Source organism: Sceloporus undulatus, chromosome 5 (genome assembly GCF_019175285.1).
Source record: "Sceloporus undulatus isolate JIND9_A2432 ecotype Alabama chromosome 5, SceUnd_v1.1, whole genome shotgun sequence".
Lineage (NCBI taxonomy): Eukaryota > Metazoa > Chordata > Lepidosauria > Squamata > Phrynosomatidae > Sceloporus > Sceloporus undulatus.
In genome coordinates, this window is record NC_056526.1 from 86809108 (window position 1) to 86826415 (window position 17308).

The window sequence follows — 17308 nt, forward strand, 5'->3', positions numbered from 1 at the left end:
GCAACTACATCCATCACGTTTCAGTGTTCAGTTCTCTGGGGACAGCCTGAAAACATTACTTTCTAAAAGAATATTTTTCCCATCCTATATTTCTAAGTAACAATTCATAGAAATCTGAATGATTTTTTCTTAGTACTTGGAGTAAGGTGAACAAACCATCACCAATACATGTGCATGAGCTGTTGCACACAGTTTACCAGGCAGATTTAACTCTACTTCATCCAATTCTGATTTCATTTAGATACTGGGAAAGAATGTTCCATGATCTAATGTTTGCTTTGCTACAAAGTTAATCTCTTTGAAGGCTCACACTTAGGAAAATCAATCATAAAGACTAGATGTGTCCTGAAAAGGAAAATAAATAAAGCAACACACACACACTGCTGAACTGATCCAGCAAGCATGCAGATCTGATGCAGATATGTATATTGAGAGGAGGTGCATCACAATGTCTCTGTGGTCCTCAATGAACATGATGAATATGTATATGATGTTACAAAGCATGTACATTCCTTAGTGAAGCTACTTAATCAGCCAAAACAAAGCATATCAATGCTGGATTGGGACCATAAAACTTTTAATGAGCTCTACGACTGTTAATTGATCACATATAATGAAACATATAATTACTTCAATTTCCCCTAAGTGTACCTTCATCTATTTGTATTCTGAGCAACAGTTCCGCAAGTACGAACACATACAGTACTTGACAGACTCAAAGAAAAAAATGTCATTCAGAAAGCTAACTGCAATACATTTCAACAATATAGCCATGTTAGTCTGTAGAATCAGTATGTAGAGGGATCTTGTAGCACCTGTGAGACTAACTGAAAGAAAGAAGTTGGAAGCATAAGCTTTTGTAGACTTCAGTCTACGCATCTAAAAAAATACAGCGGTTTGCTTATACTGCAAGAGTAGTGCAACAGGCCTGGATGTTCAATGCAGCAGATTCATTTGTTGGGAGCGCAGCCTATTGGATTGAATCTTAGGCAAGTATATGCTTTTACAAGGCCTATTAGGTAAATATTGCATATGTTTCCTGTATTTGTAAGATGAGAGTAAATGCAGAGAATTGTGTAACCACAGTCAAGGCTAGTGTGCCCATGAAATTCAATGCCCAGCCAATTAATAGAGTACTACATTTTACTTGAACAACCTAATTGCCCATAGCTAATATAATGGTAAACTTCTCAAATAAGGGGAAAAAAATAAAGAATGATGAATAGAAGAAAGGAAAGTGCATTAACTTGTTTCATTTTTCAATTCAAAAGTGTTCAGATGCCCAAACTTCAAGCTAAATGACTGTTTCAGCTTGTCAGCTGCTGAAAGGTTTTAAATGGGTGACTTCCCAGTAGCAGCTACCTTCTCAAACCAATTTATCATTGCCAACCATAGCTTTCTTTTGTTTTGCCCTGTGTGACCCTTCCTAAGAAGGGTCATTTAGCTTCAACAATTCAAAGACAAATAAGGAACAAAATAGCCAAAAAAAATTCCAAAGTATACTACATACTCAGTTTCATATAATGAATTGCATTCTAGGGTGCTAGAGTCCAGCAATAAAGATTCATTTTACAGTCAGCTCTACTTATCTACAGATTTTTTATCCATGGATTCAAGCATCAACGGTTTGAAAATACTTTTTAAAAGTATAAATTCCTGATAGCTAACCTTAATTTTGCCATTTTATATAAAGGGCACCATTTTGCTATGTCATTATATTTAATGGGACTTGAGCATGCACAGGTTTTGTTATCCACAAGGGATCTTGGAACCAAACCCTAGCGGATAACAAGGACCCACTGTATATTTAACTATTCACATGGCAAGGAATGGGGGACTGGCTTATTGATGTCAAAAGGTTCACAAGGTATTGGCTTCTCTGCAGCTTAGTTGCACAGTGTTATCTTCAAAAATTATGCGTACATATAACTCACACTTTTTCAAGAGACCTGTTTGTTTATTTACTGTGTTAAATATTCATACCCCATCCCATAATGTAAGATTGAATGTACTTCACTTAAATAGTCATTGCAATATTGTATATCAGGGAGAAGGCTAGATGAAAACCTTTCTTGCAGACACAGTAAAAATAGCTGAGGCAAGGAATGTACATTTAGGGTTGCAGAAATCATCCGACTCTATTCTGGCAGTCCAGGAAAGACTGTACTCTTTAAAATGTTGATGTATATACCAAGTATTCTTTTAGTTTTGACAGACAGAGAAGCTGACGAAAAGTTAAGAACACTGCACTTTGTGGTTACAGCATAAGAAGGAAGTCATGCTTGGAGAAAAAGAATACTTTCCAGTATTTGCTCAAATCAGAGCACTGCATTCTTTTATGAATTACAAGAACAGCACTCATTTCTAACAAAAGCAAATGAGTATACCCAAGTTAAACTGAAAAAGACGACAATATTATTGTGTTTTTCACTTGAAATGAGATCCTATACTATTTGTCTTGGCTTTCCTTAAGTGCCAGAAAGGAAGGTCTACTATAGGCCAAAATCCAGGATCACATTAGTAGCTTCCTAATAAGTGCCATAAGAACCTCCTATAGCTCTCTGCACCACACACATACTGGATCCAGAGGGCTTTTCTTCCCCTAAGTGGGTTCTGAGGGTCCATGGGAGCGGGCTTCAGGGAAAAGAGGAGAATACTCTGTGGTTCCACTGATCTAAGCAGTTCAGCAATTGGATATCTTTGCTGAAGCCTGGTTGTAATATAGATTTGAAACCTTCCCTTTTAAATCATCAGGCATTGATTAATCAGTTTTTTTAAATGCAGGGCCAGAGCAGATGGGCAGAAAAGAGTGGCCTGAGTTGGCTCTGGCTGCAAGTGGGTTGGGACTGTGCCACCCACAAAGCCCGCTCTGAAAGCAGTCCATGGCTGCAGGACCCAACCTGCACTGCCAGGAGCTGGATTATCCTGGGTCCTTTTTGCTTTGGGCTGCATTGGAGGCATGTGTCATTTGAATGCCATGCCTCTAAAGTGGCCAGAAGCTGCTTCTTTTTGCCTGTCTGTTCTGGTCCTTAGATCTTGAGATTTCTTGGTAGGAATTCAACCTTGATATGTAATTGAAAATAAAAGCCACATGGTAGATGTAGCACAGGTGAATGTAAGTAGACACCTAGAAGTTGGGCACTTTGCAATGGGAGAATGTTTGGAGGATGTTAGGAATAGGGGTAGAATGTATGGACCCATCCTTCACAGCATCTTACTTTATTGTAATGACCAGGGACAAGGGAGAAGCAACTGTGGTGGGTCTAGGAACCAATTTTTCCACCCCTGGGTCTCACAAGCCATGGCATACCCAAGATGAGCCTGCCCCATTGAAAGTTGAAATGTATTTGTTTAGGCCAAGACCCTGCATTGTCAGATGTGACTAGGACAACAGAGTTTCATTGCTATTTATGAAAATGCCACCCCTCAAAAACCTACTTGTTAAGCCAGCTAGTGCTCCAAACCAAGGGTTTCTGATGCACTGAAGAAGGGGCAACTGGGAAAGTGTTGCAGCCATCATTTCCGAATGTCTCAGTCTGCAGTGCCTTGGAATGTATTTATTTATATCCACTTTCCTCTCAAATGGGTTTCATAGTGGCTTACAGCATATCTTAGAGCAGTTAAAACAGTATGAAGTACAAAAGAAACTCTTCCATTGGAAGCTTTTAAGAAATTAATATATTGTAGCCTGCCTTGAATCCCACTGTGGGAGAAAGGTGGGATATAAATCCTGGAAATAGATAGATAGATAGATAGATAGATAGATAGATAGATAGATAGATAGATAGGAACACTGCCTGGCTTAATAGGGAAGCTTTGGGTCACAATCAGTCATTAACAGCCATAAACATGAATCCCAAAAGTCATGAAAGAGTACGTCCAGCTTATGATCTTGTAAATACTGAACAAGATGCCAGACTTAATTTATCTCCTGTCTTTTTCCCAGGAGGGGACCCAAGGCAACCTATAACAAATTAAAACAAAATACAGCTAAAATCTTATACAAAAAGTTTAAAAATTAAACAATTTTAACAAAAGCACAACATTAAAACATTTTAAAACACATGTAAATAACAAGGGCAACAACAACAACAACAGAATAAAACACTGGACACCACATTTAAATACCTTTGTGCCACATCAGTTAAATGCTACAGGCCTGCCTAAGTAAAAACATATTTTACCTGTTGCTAGAAAGAGTCAAAAGCCACTTCAGTTTTTGTTGTGGAGTGTGGCTTTCTTTGTTTTGTTTTTTTGTAATATTGTTATTCTTGCCACATTTTCTAGGAGTGGGAAATGATGTTCCTCCACATTTTTTAAAAAAATATGGGCAGGCTCATATGGTTCTGTGAGAGGTAGAATAGATGAAGCTTGATCTGGCTAAGGAAGCCACTGTTTAGACTAAAAAGGCACCCATTTGAGCAACAGTTAATGTGCAATGGAATAAGATTAGGTAATATATTCACTTGGCAACAGTTGTGTCCTGCAGGCTTTGGCACCCTTTCAAAACATACCAATCACTGCAGATATTTCTGCCACAATCAAGAGTGAGTTATTGAAACCCAGAATGATGTAATGTACCGGCTCATGCTGGGTTGGAGACTAAGTATTAAATCTTGTCTGTCACTGAGACTTTACGCAAATCATCATCTGGAGCTATAGCATGTCACAGAATACATTATGAGCCTTACCTCATCCTTTGTGTAACAGGATATTCTGTGAGTTGAGTGACTATGTAGGATCCTGTGATACGGTTCAGAGTTAGGAACTGTTTGGACACCCAATGTTGCTGGTTAGCAGCTCCCACCATCTATCACCACTGTCTATGTTGGCCAGGGCTGATGGAAGTTACAATCCAGCAGTATCTGAAGGGCCCATTCTAGATAAAACTCTTTAATTATACTGGAGTACTAAAGAGAAGTATAGACCAAAAGGTATTTCACCTAGCAAGTATATAAGTGTATTACCTAGGAGTCACTTATTCTGAAAAAGAAAAAAAATATACTGAAATCCTCACCCATTGGATTCCATCATAATACTATGGCATCTATATGGGCCTGCCTGCACTCGAAGAACTTAACAGAAATGCTTGGTCCCATCACCATCACAGACACATTTGGTAAAGACACAAGAAAGCCTTCTTGGTGGCTGCTCCCAAGTTGTGGAACCCCTTTACCTAGGAAATCCTTTTGGTCCCTGCTATCTTTCCACCAATATATAAAGACCTTTTTATTGAAGGAATCAGTTGCGTTTTTACTGCATGCAGCACATAAAGCTTTCAATGGGGTGGGAGGGTTGTATTTATTTTACAATCGGTCCTCCATACCCACTGATTCTGCATCTATCGATTCAAGCAACAATGGTTTAAAAATATTCACCTCCCCCAAAAAGAAATCCCAAAAGCAAGCATTGATTTTGCCATTTTATATAAGAGATGTCAATTTAGTAGATCATTTCTACATAATGAGGCCTGAGCATGCATCCTTTTTTGGCATTCATAGGAGGCCCTGGAACCAGACCTCAGCAGATACCAAGGGCCCATCATATTAAGTTTTTAAGCCTCTCTTAATTCTGATTTTAAACTCATTTTAGTGCTTTTTAAAAGGCTTTTAATGTGTTTTTAAGTATAAATTTAGTTTAATTACATTTTAACTTTTATATTAACAGTATTTTTAACTGAATTATTCTTTTAAAATTTTATACACCACCTTAGATCTGTTTTGGGGAAAAGGTAGGATATAAACTAAACAAACAAAAAACAGACAAACAGAAGTTATTCAGCATTTCACAATGTTTTTTTAAAAAGCTGTATCTACTACCTCAGGACTTTTTGCATCAGTTCTATGTGGTTGGACCAGTATTATTTTCCTTATATTGCAAAAAGAACCTGGTTCAATATGACAGACAGAATACACAGTCTGCTCAAAGCCACCTGGCTTCGGTGTACACTTTAGCATTGTTTTGAGGAATGGTCTGGCTCTGGAATAGGCTCAGCTGATCCTAGGAACAGGGTGGATGGGGGTGGAGAGGGAACCTATGCTTGATGCTGACCTGGGAGTTGTGTTCTCACTTATAAAGTACTGTGACTTGGATGGGAGTACCCTGGGTTTACCTTCCAGTAAGTGGCTGGCCAGGGAGCAATCCAAAAAAATTGGATTGCCCTTGGGGCTCAGGTGTTTCACCCAAGGGAAGGCTGAGAAAGTAATCTAGAGCCTCAGCTGAGCCCACACCAGATTGCTTCTCCCCTCTTTCTCCATTCAGGTCCAAATTAACTTAAATAGGATATGTATTAAACTAAGTAGCCCTTACTAAATCCAAATTTCTGTGTCTGGCCTTGTTTTTCTATGGTTGGTCATCAGTGGGTTAAGTGATCGAGAGGCAATATATTGCTTCGGCTATCTTTCAGTTACAGTATGTAATTTTTATGTATTATGTCTAGCTTTTATTTCAACACCATCACCACTAAGATAATTGCTTTGCTTAAACTTTTTCCAACACCCTAATCCCAGGCCCTTTTAAATATATATATAACAAATCTCATATTTTCAGTCATGTATTTTTGTACATGTAATGTGCTTGGGAAGATGTTATAAGTCCACCTTCTGGCTCCAAGCTATATTCTTTCAACTAATTCAATTGTTGTGAATAGTCTTTTGGGATCGTATTTTTTTCTACACATGAGACCAATCCTAGGCACACAAACTGCCTTCTTAGATGAATGATTTAATAGATATGTCACCAAAATACTATAAAAATAATGAAACTCTGGAATGCAAGCTTGGCACATTACCTTTATCTTTTTCCACCTTTTATCTGCTAAAACCCTGAGCCCATAGTTCATTTATCAACATGTGCAGTTGAACTGGTATGCTTGACGCTAAAAGGGAATTACATTTCACTTGTGCCTTGTGCTGTTCATACTTGAAAACCCCAGATGCGGGAACCAGATCTGTCCAAGCTAATCAAATTATTTTAATCGTCAGTGCCATTAACAGCCATTATGCTTCAGTTACAAGTTTATCAGCAAAGCTCTCACTGCTAATCAGCTGGGTAACTGATCTTTGCTAACAAGGCTGCTGCAGTTTCTCTGTCTGCAATCACTGAGCTGTTATTGTAGGTTCCCTTAGGACTAAGAAAAAGGAAGACAGGATATTGGGAAATAAATTGGCCGTGACCTTTGTAGGGAACTGCAATGTCATTCATTTTGTACTTAAGAAAAACCAGAGTAAATTGTTTCGTTTCTTCTAGGATAATAATAGGAAGCTGATCTGTATTGTCAAAATTAGATTTTGGAAACATTTGGACCGTAATTCCCATAGTCCCCCAACCAGCACAGTTACTGGGAACTGTAGTTATTTTTTCAAAGCTCTGTTCAAAATACCACTTCATCTATTCAGTGCTGTCTACTTTACCAGGCAGCTGCTTTTCATGTTTGCTATATTCATAGGAGAGGTGTGTCTCAGCCACAACAACTAAAAGCACCCTTCTAAGAAAGTCTAATGAGAATCCCCACTAAGTTCAATGGGGCTTATTCCCAAATCAGAGAGCACTGGATTTCAAATGCCTGATCAAAGCTGATCAATGCACTCTGATTTGGTCCTCCTACATGCAACTAGACAGATTCTACAACCAAGCTAATATTTCTCATCCCACACTCAAAATGCATTTAATGTGTACAGGTTCCACTCTATCAATGGCTTAATATTCTGTTTCATTGTGTTCTAAAGGGGCGGGGGGTGTTATATCATATAGGAACTATTTCCCTCTGCCCAAGATTTTTCAGTGGTGTAGAGATAGATCTTAACACAAAAAGGATTTTGTTTTTTGATCAGTCCAAACATAATCCTCTTTCCCGAATTTCCTTACAACAACATATCATTCTTTTTAATATTTATGTTAAATTCATGATGCTACAGCTTAAATTCTTTGTCACAGTTATAAGTTTTAGCACTCTGGTCTAGAGAATAAATAATTTTACTTACATTTTTAAACCTCTCTTTTAAAACTGTAATCATCTGTCTAGGCTAAACAGATCTTCAATCTTTCAACTTACATCAAAACCATTCACTGTTTCCTTTTATTATCTCTGCTGCCTTTCAGTCCTAGCCAACTTGCCCGCATGCTTCTTGAAAATATTGCCAAAAATATCAGATGGAATATTCTAGTGTCAGACTTAAAATGTTGTTGAGTAAAGGACTACGCTGCAGGATAAAAGAGATAAAAGCAGGGCAAAATGGGTGTGTATAATTATATCCATATGAGTACTTACTGTCCCAGGTCGTGGATAAGGAATTCTTCCCTGATAAGGAATTAGCTGATGGTTTGGACCTTCCTTGTGTGCAAAGGGACCATTGAACACTCTCTGAATATCAGATAAATGGTACACACACACTGCTGAGCCTTTAAATACAGAGCTATAGGAGAACAGGGGGGAAAAAAGAAACATAAAGATGTTAATCCTGCATCCTTGTCAACTTTAATATAAAGTCTCCAGATTATTCCAGTGTACTTAAAACAGGGGTTCCCAACCTTTTCTGGTCCGCACCCTTAGAAAATCTTCACCTTAAAGTGCATAAAGAATTAAGTTGGGATGTGAAGAAGAATATAAAATGTAAAATGTACACATTACGTTGTTATGCTTCTATATATATTGTTAATGTTGTTTGTTGCAATTTTAAATTGGTTTAATAAAATTGTTTTTAAAAAAAGAGAAAAAAATGATCAATGTTTGCATCCCCATACAAAAGTAATATCATATTTGAAGATGAATAAATATAATTTCTAATCTTTGAATCACAAACTGTGGGTAAACAAATTAACTTTTTTTAAAAAAAGCTTTTAATTCAGTGCATAAAACACTAATCTGAACTGAACAATTAGATACTAATTTACCCAGAAAAAAAGAGTGATGACTCATGATTTAAAGACACAAGCCACTCTTTGTCTCACCCCCTGAAATTTCATTTCACACCCCCCTGGGCACCCCAGGTTGGAAAACTTGGCTGAAAAGATGCAAACAATAGCCTAACACCAACTGTGAGTTCCAACATTTCTGTTGAAGAGTGGTAAAGATGAGACAGATCCATCTTTTGGGAGCTGGATATTTGTGATCTAATGCAGCAGTGATCAGACACCTCTTTTCTTTTGGGAGCATGGCTCCTTCCTGAGTAAAGTCTATGGTACTATCCTTAGTATTGTGATGTTACCAAAGAAGCTCTTCTAGCTCTGTGTTTTTTAATCTCTTTTTTTGTCTTTCTCAAATATGAAGAAACTGGAAAATGTTTGTAAAGAGAAGCAAATGGGAATAAAATTCTCACCCATCCCTTCTTGTGTTTCACTAATTAGTCTATGCAGGTTGATTATTGGATAAAAGATAGTATCCTGGATTCATGGATCTACCACACTATGTTGGAACCATTTTTCACTCCAATTCTCCAGCTTAGGTGAGTGTTCCTACACACAGATCCACAAAATAAATTTTTAAAATGCCTTATTTAATTTATTTTTTTAAGGATGAAATCAAAACAAATGCATATAAATCTTGATAACTCAGTGAGATTTAGTTCTGGCTGAGTAAACAGGTTTAGAATTGAACCTGAAGGGGAATTTATTAACCTCTTAAGGTTCATGAATGGATTCTGATAGTACATTGAACTGAACAGTTTATTTAGAAACACTAAAGTTGCCTAGATTTTTGGTGATAATGTAAAGTACTCCCACTTTTTCAGTAACATTCCTGTCTTTGATCAAGACTAGTGCTAACAAAGGTTTTTAATACTGTCACCAAATCTCTGTTTCCCTTGTTTCTTTGATTACACAAATCACTTTAAATCTGCTATATGTTAGTATTGGTACTAAAGAGACACCCCCCCACCCCCGGTGCCACATCAAAATGTGCCCCTTTTTGCCTGGCATATGTGATTCTTTTTAAAAATGTGATTCATTTATTTGTATTCTCGTATATGGATGCAAACGGGTACAGGGTTATGGAGAGCAGCATGGCTTGATGGATAAGTCAGCACTGCAAGGAGAAAATAGGAAATAGTGATGACCCAAGAAGGTTCTTCTTTGCATGTGTATAGGATCATTAGTGGACAGGATCAATCAGAGACCCACAGAAACAAAAATGAAACTAAATGTCTTATAATCCATTGGCCACTTAACTTGGATCAAGACCATGCAGAAGAAGACTGTTGTGTGTAAATTTGATCAACATGCTGAAAAGATGTTTCAGGCAATAATACTGAGAACCAAATCTTCTGCCTTAAAATCAGTTTCCATCTGTGTTATTCACCAGTTCCAAATAATACAGAACATTAATGAGGAATTAATGGTACCTTTTGCCTAATTTATTATAGTTTCTCATAAAAGCGATTTACTCCAGTGATAGGCTTTAATTAGAATAAGATGGGCATCGTATAAGCTTTCTGCAGTATCAGGGTGAGAATCAATACCTTTGACTCTCTGGGCAAATGGACTATGGAACTAAAGAATGTATGTGGTTTAATTACATAAAAAACTGTGGAATATAACATTAAATGGACTCATTTTATGTTACTTTAATTAGCACCACCAGAAATGTAATTTATAACATAGTAAATTATTCACTACTAATAGCACTGAAAACATTTTCTTGTTACAGTATACATTAACACATTAGACATTAAAATATTATCAACATACCATTAGACGGCATACATTTACACAACACATTCAAAGATATATTTGATGACTTCGCCATAGATAACTTCATGTAAAATTAAATCTGAATACTTTATTTAATAAATATGTGAAAGTACCTGGAGGTTGTGAATACACCATATATCAGTGTTGTCCTAGGATTATCCGTTTCGAGAAGAAACACATCCTCTGAAGGAAAGAAACAATACAGTTACTAAATAAATCTGCATGCACTGCTTTGTGATTTCCAACTTGCTGTGCATATATCCTGACTTTTATTCTATCTAAACTGAGACTTGTTTTGTTACGTTTTGGGAGAAATAGAAACTCACACTGTAGTATGCTTCTCTTTTACTGTATTGTGTCTTCTTAAAGCTGTATAAAAATATAAGGTAGTGTCAACAGCCTACATGACACACAGATAAGTTGTTAAGTGGGCCATGCCAGTCCCTGACTGCCTGTAGGAATGAGCAAAGTGTGACCTTCCAGATATTGTTGGTTATTTTGGCCAATCACCATTGACTATTTTAACTGACTATTTTAATGGAAGTTGTGGTCCAACATCACCTGGACAACTTCAAGTTGCCCACCACTCCATGAGGATACCATCTGTTCTTCTCTCCTGATGACACTTGTATTCTGAATACCATATTCTGTTTTCCTGTTTACATGGCAGAGCCACTTCTTGAACCATAGATGGCCATGATTCCAGAACTATAGTGCTGACACCAAGTACAACAAAGGTTTGAGATAATGACAACAGAAAGGAAAGAAGTCTTGTCACCTGGGGTAGATCCAGATTATAAGCAGTAGTGCCAGGGTAGATTTAGACAGCAGCCCTTTCTCATTACATGGTACATTTCGATAACCATAGAATCCACTGGATTATCTAAAAGAGGTCTATCTATTTATTTATCTAATACTTGTCAATACACTCTCTTTTCAAACAACATTATAAAAACAGCTACAAATATCAAAACAGAAATGTTTAAATTGCATGTCATCTTTCAGTGTGATTCTGCTTCCACGGAAAAATAAATCAGAATAATTTAATAAAACACTAGAACTAAGATCCAGCACACAGTGGATTCTTCCAACAAAGTAATTCCACTTAGATGGTGCGCTTCTATCTACTTTCTGAAATGACATTGGAACTGTAGAAAAATGTTCGGCCCAGCTGCTTAAATCAAGCTTAAATTAGGACTGTAGGAAAAACTCTTGGCCTCATTGTTTAGATGCACTTGGAACTGTGAAAGCCGGATAATATTTGGCCCAATTGTCTAAATATGCTTGGAAACAAGATTGTGGAAAAACTTTTGACACAAGTGTTTCAAATGTAATTTGAATCAGAACTGTAGACAGGGGCTTATTATACAGGTTAGCTTATTAATATATGTATTGAGATCTTTAATAGCTAAAAGGAATGGGGAATTCCTTTAGTACTAACACCAGATTGGATTGGAAGCTTGCTCTAGAACTGTAAGGAATCAGATGCCCTAAAATCAGGAGCTGCCTGAGAGTCTGGCATGTAATTTCTAAACCAGGCCAAAATATAACTGAATTCTCTTTGGCTAAGGCAGCACAGCTGGTGTCATGAGTTTAAGGGTGCTGAGTGGTCTTAGTACAATGATACATATTGCCTCAGATGCTGTTGCCAAAATAACCACAGGAGACCAAGCTGGAGGAAAGGCCACAAATGTATTAATCGCAAATAATTGGTAGGGTTGGCACAAAGCATGAGGTAGGGATCTGCGAAATCAAACAACCCCATGTTTGTCTGATTAGCAAAACCTGGTACCCACCAGGCATTGAGATGACCTAGGGGCTAAGGAACACCGCTTGACCGCAACTCTGCCATGCTTTCACATATTCGCTAAGCCCCTAGTCACCAGGAGGCGTCCTCGCATTATGGCCCCCGCAATGGCCATACGCCTGCCCTATTCGCTCCCGGGTCCCAACTGACTCCCAGACCACAGCTCCGTAGCCCTGGTACCACACTGTGCAGATCCTGGCCTATGCTGCCGACACCAAGTTGTGACAAAACCCACAATACAAGCGGTGGGTGGGTGGGAGAAGCACTCCGTTGCCTCCTCCCTTCCTACTTGGTTCCATCTCACACGGAGCCAAGTGCCTATTGGACGCCAGAGCCAGCCGCGTGGCCTTATATAGGCCCTGGCTCTGCCCCAGGTCACCTGATCCGGGAGACTTCTCCTCCAGGGCAGCTGACCAATGAGCTGCCCTGGAGGACCGGAACTCCCGGACCATAGAGCCCGGCCCCTAGAGCGTCACGGGACGGAAGCGACTCCACTTCCGCCTCGCGCACCAATAAGGGGCCGGGGCAAGCCCCAGAAGACTCTGGGGCTTGTAGTTTGTCGCTGCTTCTAGCGGCAAAGCGGCCTGCCCATCCAGCCGGGTGGCCGCTTTTTAACCCAACAAGCATAATCATGCATGATGGTAGATAGCAATATGAAGCTAATGCCCTGTAACCCTATAAACATTTACCTTGGAGAAGGTTCTGTTGAACGGAACAGGGCTTATATCTGTCTTGTAAATGAATAAGAATCATTTTGCTCTGTTTTTTAAGCTTTAGTACAGTACACTCAGTGTTTAACAACCTCCTTTGCTACCAGGAAGAAGAAGTAGCCATTGTAGTTACAGGAAAGGAAGAATATATTTATTTTTAAATAGTCTTCTTCTCCCCTAATATTTTTGTGAGGTTAAATGACAAGCAAACATGCTGAATAACAGATATCACGGGAAAACCATATCTTTCTATATCATCTATTTTAGAAATTACTATCACTGTACCTAATTCATCAAAGTAGGTCTCTGTGCCATCATCATCCATTACTGAACATACAAGCCTTGCTTTCAAATAAGTTGTCCATTTGTTTACAAGACTACGCTGTCCTCCTGTGTCATTCTGGAGTGAAAAAGAAAAGAAAGAAATAACTTATAGACTAACGAAACAAATATTTTGACATTTACTACTTCCTGGCAGGCATTTTATAATAATAAACAACAACTTTATTTATATACTGCTTTTCCAACAAGATCAAAGCGATTTACAGATTCAGTCAAATATACATGTGTCACATCATACCAATATAATTACAATTACTAATACAACTCCAGTAAAAAAATAAAAAAATAAAAACAGCATATAAACAGTCATAAACTCTATCGGTCATAGTTAAACATCTTGAGATATAGATACACTTACAGATACACATCTGTATCTTTCAAATAGCATTTTCATACAATATGCTTAATGCTGTTTTAATATTTATCTTTATCTGAACCGGTACAGGTTTTACTCTTGTGAGCCACCTTGTTCCAGTTTAGGAAGAAAGTCAGATTAGTTAATGCACTCAGAACTTAAAACAGAAGAGCAAATGCTTCCATCGCTTCCCTTTACAACAGACGCAGTATTACGGGGAATCAAATAATGAATTGACCATTTGTTTATAGATGAAACAGATCAAGTTCTCCAACTTGATGTTTCCAGATGTGCTGGAGACCAGAATTTTTAATATCCCTGGCCTGCATATTTGGCTGACTGAGATGAATAAGACTACTGTCCAACACATCTGGAGGACACCAGTGTGTAGAAGGTTGATTCACTAAAGAAGAACTAAAGATGGTAGTCAGATGAAGAAAGTTACAGTTTTAACTAAATAAAGAGCTACCAGCCACATATGCAATAGAACACTTTACTACAACTTCCCTAAAATGATTTTACATCAGGGTGCTGGCAGTTGGATTACATCCTTGCAGGCTTACCCAGAAAATAAACTCACTTCACACAGGGAAATTATGTGACCGAACAAGTCCCCCCCCCCCATTTCTACATGGAGACAAGGTTTTCTCCCCCATGGAATTCCAAGCATTCCAATGTATGATACCAATTTTCAGTTGGAGATGGTACAGGTACAGAAGAGACATTATGTGAAGTTCTTCTCATTAGGAATAGGAGTTAGAAATTCCCATGTTAATTGGATGGTGTATCTGCTCTGGGTTTTAGAATTTTAAAGGAACTATAATTGGTTCTTAACCGATTTTGAGGCTTGAACGGGACCCAAATAAATTCACTCACCTCCTGTCATAAAAGTTGTGAGCCACCACTCATTTTGCTACCTAATAGTTTTAGAACTATTTCAAAATAGAAGTTTGGAGCGTTTTAGTTGGTTTTTCATTAATTATTTCATGTTTTAAAGTGTTTTCATAGATTGTGCATCACCATGAGGGCCCTGATAGTTGAGAGGTAGTAAATAAATGACAAATAAATAAATAAATAAATAAATGTGCATGTCAACAAGAAGACAGCTAAAATTAATAGAATTACTATCATACATTCTAATGCCAATCTTCATCTAAACATTCCTACTCCCATGTAATGGGAACAGCACCCCAGCAGAGTGGAATTAGAAGTTTTGAATGCATCTTTAAGAAAAACAACAATCCTTCAGGAAAAAACAACTTTAAGGGCATACCAAAGCAGCCTAAAGAAGACTGATTGAGCTTGGTGCCCACAGAATGCTGACCCTAAAAAGTATGAAATGAAGTGAAACAGTACACAGTATAACATTATGTGGTAGGTTCTACTTGTTTTCTTTCTAACAGTGAATCTTTAGACTCCATCTAATCCTAATTGAAAGGATTCTTGATACCAGCCTCTAGTAAGGTCAACAGATACACAACACAGCATACGTTCAGCTCATTTTTCTGAAGCTTGCTTTTGCAAGTTTTGGCATAGACTATTCAAGCAGAACTGTGCTCCAGGCTTCTCACAAAGTCATCTGGGCTTAATTAGAACAACAATGGTTTCCCCTATTTAGTGTCCTCTGAAAAATGATTCTGGGAAACCTGAACACCCCTTCCCCTATAAAACATCTAGGCCATATGTCATATTGTTTTGACAAAGGAGAATCTAATAAAATAAATAAAGCAGAACAAATCTTTTTGACTGCGCACACAGGCCATTGGAATAAGGAATCTTAACTCATCAGCAAGCGCTGGGGAAACTGTGCTATGTTAAGAAGATTTGTGGTGGTGAAAGCCTATAGCTCAGTTTGGTAGAGTTACTATCATACCATGTCTACTAGTTTGTTTCAGGGCAGGGCTCACAAATCACATGCAAACAATTGGTCCTTGTAGCAGAACATCCGACAGGAAAGATGAAAACCAAGTACATAAGGTCCTTTATCAACAAGCCACAATATCAGTGATACCTAGTTCCAGAGGGTACTGGGTAGTTTTGATCATTATTGACATTAAAGACAGTTGTAGACATCTGGTATCATGTGAACAGTTGAAGAAATGGTAACAGCAAAAACTTGGATATTTGTGACTGTTTTACATGATGGGATTCTAGAAGCTATAAAGAGCAGATTGCCTGGATTATCAGAAACAATAGGCACAGTATAGTTTCATAAGGTTTCTATGGATTTTATCACACAGGTGGAAATTAATTAATTTAATTAATTAATTAATTAATTAATTTGTTTTATTTATATACCGCTATTCCAAAGATCATAGCGGTGAACAGCAAGTAAGCTAATTAGCAAGTAAGCTAATTTGCCCCCAACAGTCTGGGTACTCATTTTAGCGACCTCGGAAGGATGCAAGCCTGAGTCGAGCTTGGGCCCTTTTGCTGGTCTTGAACTCGCAACCTTGTGGTTTTGAGTGAATGGCTGCAGTACAGGCATTTAACCACTGCGCCACCAGATGGAGTTTAAGGCAGTATTCAAAAGTTATTTTCCTGGCAAGGTCACGAGATTGTGGAAAAGATTTTCAGACACATCGCTATTAGAGAGGGCTTATCCCATGAAGAAACAGGAATGCTTGAGCAACAAACCACTCATGGGGAAATCCTGTTTACAATGTGCTCCTATGTCCAAATAATCTGAGATGAACAAAAAGCTTGTTCCTTGTGCCTGGAAAAAATCTTTCCCTTTGTTCATCTGGGTGTGTGTATCTTGCAGTTGATTCTTCTGTCCTGTGCCACTGTCCCTTTCTCCATGTCCCTTATGCATTGTACACTACAGTTTGTCAATGAGCAACAATAGCATTTACCCACATGCACTGTCCTGTATGAGTACTCTGCATTGTGTAGTGATGTCATTGTACACATCCATTTGTGTGTATTTATGCTAAGCTAAGGCTTGTGGTCAGTGTCTGTTATCACTGACTACGCTGGTCGGACTGATGACAATTGCAACACGTAAGTATCTGGAGAGCCACCTCAGATTTATAGGAATTAATGTCCAAGTACCTGGTACTTCTACAGACAGGATTAAAAGCTTTCAAGATGATCTCTTGGTTATTACCAGAGAGAGGGCCCCATCTGCTACAAATCAAACATCACTGTACAACTATTTAATCTTTTCCTTCTTCACAATCTTTTTTCCTGATAAGAAAAGAGATGGAAGTAATGGGGTGAAAACGCGAGAGGGGTTACAAATGGAAGATATTGTCCCCTGGATACTGAGTTCCCACATAAAACTCCAGGTGTGATTGCTAGAAGAAAGCTTTTTTTGCAAGCACCTTGGAATAAAGATGCTTAGACTGTCAGCAGCTGGCAAAATGGACATTATTAGAAGATATAAGTTGCTCAAAGTAGATGTAC

The 17308-nt window shown here is 38.1% G+C and overlaps 1 protein-coding gene across 1 annotated transcript in view; it reads right to left on the reverse strand.

The window, feature by feature from the left end:
* LOC121932215 (semaphorin-3C) overlaps positions 1 to 17308 on the reverse strand; it is a 155302-nt gene that overhangs the window by 15109 nt on the left and 122885 nt on the right. The window contains exons 9-11 of the mRNA XM_042470701.1: positions 13489 to 13603; positions 10800 to 10869; positions 8270 to 8414 (exon numbers count right to left, since the gene is read on the reverse strand). Coding sequence (XP_042326635.1) covers positions 8270 to 8414; positions 10800 to 10869; positions 13489 to 13603 — 330 coding nt within the window. The remainder of the gene's footprint in view (positions 1 to 8269; positions 8415 to 10799; positions 10870 to 13488; positions 13604 to 17308) is intronic.